We start from the raw sequence: 10,077 nt of genomic DNA on the forward strand, positions 1-10,077 counted from the left end.
CTACTGAAGTCTCTCGCTGAGCCATGGCAGAAACTCGGTGATCCGCGTGTAGACTCCGGGGTAGCCCGGCGTAGCGCAGCGCTTTCCGAACGGTACGACGCCGATGAGGAAGAAGCGGCCTTTGTCTGGAAGTACCAGCGGACCTCCCGAATCACCCTGCAAGCCGCAGAAAGACATCGGTTGTAGTGCACAATATGTCGCCGAATGTATTTCAATGTACAGGACAAGAAGATGCTCTCGAAACATGAATGTTCACAAGGGGACGGGTGGAAGCCTCAGTCGGTGTACCGAAGTTCCGATAAGAATATTTGTTGCCAGGATGAAAACAATTTACATACCCAAAGATTTTGAAGTAAAGACTTTGATAGGTATCGGAATAATAGACCATTACCTTCAATATTTCCATAAAAGTACCTTAAAATAATCTAATGTACACAATTTTTGTCGAAACTTGATCAGTGCACAGAACCGTACCTCTCTGCTCTTGTTCAAGTTTCTGTTGCAAATGTCCAACTCGCTGCGCATCCGATGCGCCTCAGTTTTATCGCAGCGCAATGCAGCCGGCATTTGTTTCTCGCTGGTTATCAGCACAGGCATCTGGTACTAGCTAAATATTTGGCTACGCCCTCTATACTGTAGCTCGGGTCGACTTTGTTTTCAGTATTGATGAGATTTCGGTTCGCGATGTAGATGTAATCGTCGGCAATCAGCGGATGGCCGTTCTGTAGGAAAACGTTGAAACCTACGTGCAAACGATGAAGCCTGATTTCGTGATGCCTGCGCTTTCTTGCCTGGTTGTTTACACGGCAAAAGTAGCAAAAGTTTCAGAGACTCGGCAGGGATGGCAGTCCGTCTATTTTCGGTGCCGCTTCACAAAAGATGAAGCGCTCACTTCCGTTGATTAAGATGAAATGAGCTGTTCTTAATTCAAGGGGAAGGCAGGGTTGGTGTTTCATAAGCTTACCAGATGGAAAACTCTATGGAGAGGGCTTCTCAGTATCTGTATAACCCAGCGCATCGAGTTGCACTGTCATTCTACGATGATCATTTGGTACTTATTTTTATTGGAATAGTACTAGAGCTTTCACTCAGCTGTTCAGCTCTCATCTGCGATGTCCCCCTGTGTGCCCACCTAGTTGTGGGCAACCATTCCTAGGTGGCCCCCTCAAGTGGCAGGTGAGCCCCCCTGTGACGTCAGCGCAACCTGCCCACTGGGTTGTGAGCAAACTGCCCACTCTGTCAGGTGGGTGGCAGTGCAGTTAATGATTTGTCGCGAGAGGCTGCTCGGGGAGAGCAACCTCGGTTGCACAGGCCCCGACAGCGCAGCGCCTCCCATTGCAGGGCAGTGGCGCAATGCTTAACCGCTGCACCACTGCGGCAGGAGTGTTGCGGGGACTCCCAGCGAACTATGAATGTAAAGTAGAGACCCATGAAAACCAGGCTCTAACCGAAACTTAAACCGAAATAAAAACCAGGGCTAGCATGCCTAATTTTCTTTTGGCCTAATTATGTTACCTTTTCCGCGATTTTTTGCTATTCAAAGAACGCTGAAGTAAAGTTAGCCTGTTACAATAGGGTGATGCGGTGAGAGGCCGCTCCCAATGAAATCGGAGCTTTTATAAGCTAGAAAATACCGCAAAGCGAAATGTGGGTGTCGCCATCAGTGGGGAGTTTCAAAAGTGAAATGCGTGCGTGACAAATCTTTTGGTTTTGGATCTGAGAGGCTACACTACACTTCCATTGACTTCAAAAGGGTGGCAATCCACCCTTTTCGGTAACGACGTCCCGAGTTTGAATCGGCCGACGGAAATATTATTTAATCAAGTTTTCTCGGAGCTGAATACGTATTTGCTGCCAGAGAACCGTCGACATAGCTAATAATTCCCTGAGAATCAATTTTCATATAGAACAGTTATTGAATAGAGTTGCCCTCGGTGTGGCTTTAAGGGTTTAGGTACTGTGCACTCAACTTCATATCCAACCACATGCCACATTCAGTTCAATACCTCAACGGAAGAGGCCTATAACACTCTCAGAACAGTGTATTCAGAGCAAAACTTGTCTTGGATATGGTTTAGCGTGCACTCTCACGTAGGAGACATCAGCGGTATACCGTTGTTGGAATCATTTGCGGTTTAAAAAAAGAGGAAAGAAAATGAGCGCTATACCACTAATATAATGAGTGCAAAAGGCCGTTACCAAAATCCCAACTTAATGTTTTATCGAAGTTTCACGATAATCTTATTTTAACCAGATCAATCAGTGTGTTAGTTTTGTTCATACGCCGCCGTCAGACTGGTCAGTGTACAGAAAAAAGTGGAAGCCTCTATAGCAATGTGGACGCATCTGCAGGTCTGGCTGTGACGGTCATGACAATATCCGCAGCCTGCAGGGATAATGAACCATGGCTCTGTTACGTTCTGAAGCGTGATCGTGGCAAAATTGGCCAGAGTGGACCCCAAGAAGGTTCTTGAAAATATATAACACCTTAAATGTGGTTTTACGAGTAAAAAGATAAAAAAATGAGCAAGAGAGAGACAGAGAACAATTGCAAAATTACTTTTTTTCGGATCAGATCACACTAGAGAGTTCTAAAAGGTTTGCGACTGGTACTGAGGTTACCCGTATTCGCAAGTCGCACGCTTGAGACAAGGATTCCAAGGGGGTTTGAAGTCCACACCGTCGATTTCACAGGCGCGCACGACAGCGACGCAGCGAGTAAAAAGATAAAGTCTTTTCATCCTTTTACTTTTTTATCCTTTGTGGTCTCCCTCTACTAAATGCTCGACGCAGCTATAGAGGGCCAATTGGTGTCAGCTGACATGTTATTTACAAGTTCGTATTCGTGCTTCCTACAGGCACCTATTCTAACCTCTGCGGTTGCTCGGTGGTATATGGTGCTCAGCTGCTGAACCGAAAGACGCGGGCTCGATCCCGGCCGCGGCTGTCTCATTTCGATGGAGGAGAAATGCTAGTGGCCCGTTTACTGTACGTTGTCAGTACAAAATAAAGAACCCCTGGTGGACGAAATCATCTGGAGCTCTTCACTATGGTGTCCCTCATAGGATGAGTCACTTTGGGAAATTAAACGCGAAGAAATCAAACCAAACCAAACTTACTACTGTTATGTCTTGCGAGCATAATGAGAAAACAGTTCTTCGAGTCAGCACGGACGTCGACTGGCAGATTTGTATTAGCGAAAAGAGGTTAAAGTCTTGCCACTTTGTATTGGTAACTGCAGTGTGCGAGGACATGAGTATCGGTGGCTATGCACTGTCACGAACAAGCTGTGAGCGGGCAGGTTCCATGTAGCCGAAGACAACTAGGACGAGCCATCGCTCCAGAACAGAGAATTAGATGCGCTGTATGGGCGGTTTCAAAATGACCGCAGTGGGCTGTTTAAAGTTCGTTTCCGTTGAAGCGTTACCTGGCATGCGTCTTTGCGTTCGTTGCCGCCACCTGCGCACAGGTAGACGCGGGAGATTTTGACCTCCTTCGCGAACGCCTTCTTGCAGGCACCCTGGTCCCAGATCCTGATCTCTGCCTCCTTGAGCACGTCACTCGACTTGCCATCTGCGTGTGCAACAATACGTAGTCGTTAGAGACAAAGAAAATTCAAGCAAGATAAGGAGTTAAGGCCATTACAAACGCCCCTTCTTGCAAAACTATTAAAAGGTGATGTCTCATATGTTCACCTTTCATTGAACCAAAGCTCCAGGCTAAAAGTAACCATTATTTAGATCTGCTTCCTGGCACAAAAAAATTGAGGGAATACTTAAGCCCTGCCTTAAGGCTATGACGAAATAAGGTAAATCGGTGCCTTCAGCTGCCTTTTGTCCCGTTTGCGTATCACTTCGCAGACACAAATTCTGTTCATTCTTTCACCATCACATAACGCTTAACCTAGTCTTAAGTGTACAGTGCGATATCATTAGAGATGCTCCGCGCGCAAGTACACCTTCGCTGTCGGCTAGGTTCTGACTACCTGCCAATATATGGGAAGCTGCTCATTCTCTGCTTAACTTTCACAGATGCGGGGAGTCCTCGTAGAAATAATATGGCGCAGTGGTGCAGCGGTTAAGCGGTGCGCCCCTGTCCAGGCAGGTGGCTGCTTCAAACACGGCCGCCGTTGGGTCTTGTGGGACCGAGGTTGGTTTTCCCGAGAAACCTCTCGAGGCCATTAATTAATTTACTGCCACCTGCTGATAATATAATAATGTATTAGCAAGCACCTGTATGGCCAAAATAATGTCGGTTCTCTACGTATTTTATTACGTTCTTAATCTTTTCCTCTTTGTCCTTGGCTAAAGAACCGTCACGATTAGGGACTGCACAAGATAACTATGCAGCAGAATCGAGGAAAATAACTGCTATACTGAGCCAGGTTCAGCTTTACTATCGAGCTCACAGAGGCCGAATAATTTCGTATTTATGAAACTAGCCTCGGAAATAAGAACGAACGCCAACAGACTGCGATACATTTTACTCCCTGAAAAGAAATATAGACAATATCAGTGAAAACTTTACATTTGTACATTGACCAATACACATAAGCGCAGCAGCGTTCACATACAACAGTTTTTCAGCCTTTTAAATGAACAAGAAATTTCCTTTCAGTTATATCATTCATGTTCGTTTTGCGGTTTCGTTGGGGTATTGCTTTCTACCCAGATTTTTTCAATGATTTTGGAGCAATCACTTTCTGCAAGCATCATCAGCCAACGGTATTTTATTTTATATTGCAGGGCATACCTTAGTCGGGTTTGAATGTGCCTAAACTTCATCTGAGTACCATTTTTTTTTTGTAAATAAAGGCAACAATGAAAAAGACAACAGGCTCGCTTTTGTACTTGGTGAGGCGCGAACAAGTCTTACTAAACGCCGTGGTTCCCCAGCCGGCGACAAAGGCGTGGTAGCCGCTGAGGTCGCGCGTCTTGAAGTCGTCCCCGTACGGCAGGCACACGGGCCGCACGTACTTGTTGAACGTCACTGGGCGCTCCATAGTGAGCACGGCCACGTCGTTCTCGAAGGTGCGCGCCACGAAATCCGCGTGCCTCTCCACCTTGACGACGGGAACGACGAAGGGCATGACGTTGTCGTCGCTGCGCACCAGGTTGTGGTCTCCCAGGCGCACAGTGAACGACGACGCTGGCAGGCTGCACGACAATCACCAGGACTCGTCGGGACGCTGTCCATCAAATAACTCATTTTTTGCTTTCTTAGCGTGTGGTGACAGTTTACACTGCCCCAGGCACTCGTTACATTTTCGAATTGCTTAGTTTACGAGCCAAGTTCTATACGAGGAAAGGACATTGACGAAGGAAAATCCTGCCCGTCTAACACCCCCACCCATCCTTTAATCCTCACCATAAGCACGCAAATGAGACATTGCGCGACTTTTAAATGCTTATCCACAAGCCAAGCTGACCCTAAACACAAATATTGCTGCGAAAGAACACAAATATTTGAAAGGTCGTAATATTTTGTGACCTAAATCTTCGCGTCCGCCTGGTGCTCAATGAGAACGTTATTCAGTGCAAGGCCCGTATTTTTAACGATTCTGTTCGCAATTCATTTTTTTATTGTTGCTATTTGTAGCTGCGGGTTGTGACGTTATGACTGACAGCTATTCCAGCAACGCCATTCGCCGGCTCAGGTACATCGAAGACGCGACTGGCCAATGGCAAGGAAGCGAATGAATTGATCGCGAAAAGAGTCGTTGAAAACACGTCCCTAAGTCGGCCTGGCCTATAAGAATTACATGAGAGGTGATCACGTGATTAAATGGACGAGGTGCGCCGCGGATGTTACTGTTACTTCTTCGCAAGTGTAGATGGCGAAAAGTCTGGTTTTTGTTTCGTGTACTGGTTTTTGCGAATTAGTGCCAAAATTGGAACTCTTCTACTTTTATAAGCAAGGTAGGACGACACTGGCGGGGATCTCTAGTGTCAATTAGCTCATTGCGGTGGTAGCGGTGTTTATGTAGGACATCTCTCAACCCTCGTAAGAGTAAGTTGTCGAAATTGCTCTACTTATCCATCGGCATCCCTAAAACATACTTATAATAGCTGGTCGCATGTATACCGTAAAAACTCTTCCAAGACAAATTTGACAGGAATGGAGAAATTATTTCGCTTGACGTAAACTCTCTCTGTGTAGCAACGGGAAAAAAAGTTATCTTAACAAGAAAGTTATGGCATATATTTGCAGCGCATAGGCGAGAATGTGTTATTCACGACACAACCCTTGTGTGTGAATTTCCCCTAACGAACTCTTCCTTCTAAACATACATCCATAAAGTCGTACGTCACTCTGCCGACCGACGTATTGAAAGGGAGAGGCCTGCCGTAAAACAATTCCACATTTTCAAGAGTGCGTGAGGCGTGTGACTTTCTTTTTAACAGCAAAACAGCTAAGCCGCCTCCTGCCTTCGTTGTTAGCCTTCTCGCTCCACTCCAACGTTTGCATATTGTTTCCCTTCGCAAAGATCGAATCCGGGATTTGCGACGCGCCACGGCGCGTAATGACGCGAATTTGCGACATACTTTCACAACGATCATTCGAAGCACCTACTTGCTTCAAAAGCCTTTCCAAGTTCGTTAACCTCGGCAAAATATGCTGCAAACAGGCACGTGTCCATAAAACTTATAAGCCTTAGAGATAAAGAAAAAGTCTGAGGTGAGGGCGTCGGTTGTTTCCAGTGACGGCGGCCATGGGTACGTTAGCGAGAAGTTCACTTTATGGCTCCCGAGCTCGCATTATCTAGATGCTGCACAGCTGATATGTGTCGCGTTTCTAGGGTTTGGGGTCCGCAGGAAGGGAGTTTAAAGGGCTGTTGAAATATCAGGCACGAGGTGGTACCTCTCTCTGGTAAGCGGCACCCAGGGCAAATATGTGTAGGCAACCAACAATGCGGTGGTGCACATCGGTGTGCAGTGGGACCGCTTGCAATAGAGCCAAAGCAATCGATTATCCCCCGTTGTCACTGAGGTCATCAGAGACACGCAGAAGTGTGAACATACTTGGTCGGTGGACGCCCGAGGACGACGCAGTGGGCGGCAGTCACCACGTGCCGGTCAGTGACCAGGGCGCCACCACAGGCGACTGTGTTGACTCCCAAAATGTTGATGTAAATGGCCGCCTGCAGGTGAAAAGAGATGGCAACAGCCTTTTTTATCACAAGGATATAATGGCCACTTAAATCAGCTCTACTGCTACAACTCGTGTAAGTCCACGAATGCAGTTAATGGACACTGTACCATTTTGTTGAACAGAACTTCACCCTGAGGGGATACACTTAATAACGTTTGGGTAACAAGAAGCACAGGTAGTCGGCCCATTATTGGAAATTAATTGGCAAAGGAGAGTCATATAAAATACCAGAGTAAGGCGATCTGTTTCCTACGGATGCTGATTGGGGCATTTATTGACGTTGACGCGTGGCGCGATTGAACCAAGAAAAGCCATGCTGGAATGCTTCGAAACACTGAACTAACCTGAGAGAAGCCAACAGCCACAGAAACCAAGGAGTACAGGGGATTCTTTAATTATTTTTTTTGTGGGGTTGATCAAGTAAGAAAATTACTGAATATGTTGTCGTTTAAAGCTAATTGATTAGAAAAGCAGAAGAAAAAACAACCACATGCCGCCGGTGGGATCCGAACCCACGACCTCCGAATTACGCGTCCGGTGCTCTACCTCTGAGCTACGGCGACGGCTGTCAAACCTGCTTTCGGGGGTGTTTATGTTTACAAATAACCTAACCTTGAGAGTGTTCATCAGCGCCACCCACGTTTGTAAGCGGCGGACGTGGAACGTCCTGAGTTACCGCTGGTGTGACGTAGAACGCCATCGAACGGTGAGGGTGGAAGCTGTGTGAGAACCCTCTTATGCTTCCTATGGCGTCAAGGCTGCCAGAACCGAGGCCCTCGCTAAGCAATTAAGCAAACAAGGGAAGGGGATTCCTGAGTTCTTTTCAACACATAATGATGGGAACAAGTGTTGAGGGGTTCACTTGTTCTCCTTGTTCACTTTGTCTTGTGTCGTCAAGAATCCCATCTTCCTGCCCTCTCTTCAACGTTGTTCTTCTCGGGCACTTTGAGAACTAACGAGGGAAGTTAACTGACGGCGCTTATGAGAATCTGGTGCAGGCTACACGACATGAAAAGATTCCATTTCTGTCTCGAGCTTCCTGAGTTTCATTGCTGCTCTATGTCACTAGTGGCTGTGTGCCATGCACTTGGTGTTTGTATGTGCCACCTGAATGTTTGAGCGCTTAAGCAAGATGTGTGATATCCCCTCGAGGCCATGGTGTAAGCATAACGGCGAGGCAGTGCACGTACCATCCACGGCCATGCGCCGGGATCCGACTCTTCACCTCCCGAGACGCGGTCGGTGACTATGACGGGTTTAACGCCGCACGCTGCATGGCAGGAAAAAAAAAAAGAGAACTGGTAAGTCAGGTCAGAGACACTCTCTACAATGTTTATATCCACTACTCATAAATAATTGCATTATGAGTATAAATATTTCTTTTTCAGCTTGCTCAGGAGGGAAGGTATGCGTGTTGGGTCATTATTTTGTATGTCAACTACACGTCAGGGCACTGTCTTCACGCGACATTGACCTGTTTGGTGCTCACGAGAAGGCAGCGCGAAACTATTTACCCTCGTCTCTTAGTCGAGGTGTTGCTCACAATTTCTTTTTGAGAGCGTATATCTTTTATTAGGTTAGTAGAAGCTGCGTTACAGTCTTCGGTATAAATTAGCTGTCAGGTGTAGGGACGTGCCAGTTTTTGGCTCCACGAACTGTCCTTTCCAGTTGGGCAACCACAGAAGAGAACTCAGGTTTGTCCTTTGGCTGAAGTCATACTATTGAGCTGAAATCCTCGTTCGCTTGTGTCCCGAACAATACACGCCTGTCATTGCCTTGGTGGAGGCTTGGATCATACGCTCCTTGAACATAAGCTCATACCAAACGGAATGGTGAGGGCATGACGGGGAGAGAGGCAGAGAACATTAAGGGGTCTTTTATTGTGCCTACTCACCAGGTGGCAGGAAGCGTGGGTAGTTTGCGATTCTGGGTCCTGGGAACAGGTCAGAGTTGTTTCGGGTCGGTGGCCTCTGGGTAGGCAGCTGTCTGATTGGGGGCTGCCTGTTGGGAGCCTGTCGGATGGGTGGCTGCCGGGTGGGCGGTTGGCGAGTGGGCAGTCTCTGCTGCTCGCCTCCAGGGCAGCAGAGCAACGGCACGTTACGCGAAAAGCCGCAGATGTAGCGTCGCAGGAAATTCAAGTCTCGGACGGACTGCAACGCCGGGCATCGGGCCAACTCGAGACAGCTGCCTCGCTCGTTGAACGGCGTTCGACAGCCGTCGTCCTCGGGGAACTCGAACGAGAACGTGGCCAGCGCCTCGTCGGGGAACTTGAATGAGAACCTGCCCTGCGCCTCCTCGGGGAACTTGAACGAGAACGTGCCCTGCGCCTCCTCGGGGAACTCGAACGAGAACGTGCCCTGCGCCTGAACCAGGCCCTGGATGCTGGCCACCGCCAGAGTGAACAGCGCCAGCAGGACTCCCGCTGAACCCATGGTGTGGGCGCCGAGTGCTTGCTTAGTGTTCGTTGCTGTGGTTAGGTCTGACGGCGCAGACACTTGATGAGCCGGTGGTGGTTTCACTCCTTCGCTGACTCTGCGCGTGCAATCGTCATAGAAGACGCCGCTTTCATTAATCAGTCCCTCTCGACGAAGAACTCTACCAACACCTAATTATATCACCGCTAGCGCCAGTTTCGAATAGCATCGAGGTAACACGCTTGAAGTATAGGCATGGTCTTCATCCTATGGTTGTATTTAGATATAATAAAAAAAAACATTAAAGCTACGTAAGCGGAGCTGGAAAGGACATCGTTATCACCCAATCCCATCACAGGTGTTCGACGGCGCGTCCTCGTTGTTGTTAAGCATGCCATGGACATGCTGGAACATGCAAGACGTGTCGCATCCCTTTTTTCATTGCCTTCCGTTCTTTTCCATTCTTTCATTCCATTCTTCCATTATTTTTTCATTCCTTCGATCAGAAACT

At 47.7% G+C, this 10,077-nt stretch overlaps 1 protein-coding gene across 1 annotated transcript; it reads right to left on the reverse strand.

The window, feature by feature from the left end:
• Positions 1-9,663, reverse strand: LOC149339797 (proclotting enzyme-like). Its single transcript, XM_089550999.1, has 6 exons — positions 9,047-9,663; positions 8,343-8,422; positions 7,023-7,141; positions 4,876-5,156; positions 3,428-3,573; positions 1-156 (listed from the first exon to the last, which is right to left on the reverse strand). The coding sequence occupies exons 1-6, from the start codon at positions 9,582-9,584 to the stop codon at positions 1-3; spliced, it is 1,320 nt and encodes a 439-aa protein (XP_089407125.1). The 5' UTR covers positions 9,585-9,663.
• Positions 9,664-10,077: the final 414 nt, after the last annotated feature.

This window comes from Amblyomma mixtum, chromosome 6, assembly GCF_055824585.1.
Source record: "Amblyomma mixtum isolate Tamu chromosome 6, ASM5582458v1, whole genome shotgun sequence".
NCBI lineage: Eukaryota > Metazoa > Arthropoda > Arachnida > Ixodida > Ixodidae > Amblyomma > Amblyomma mixtum.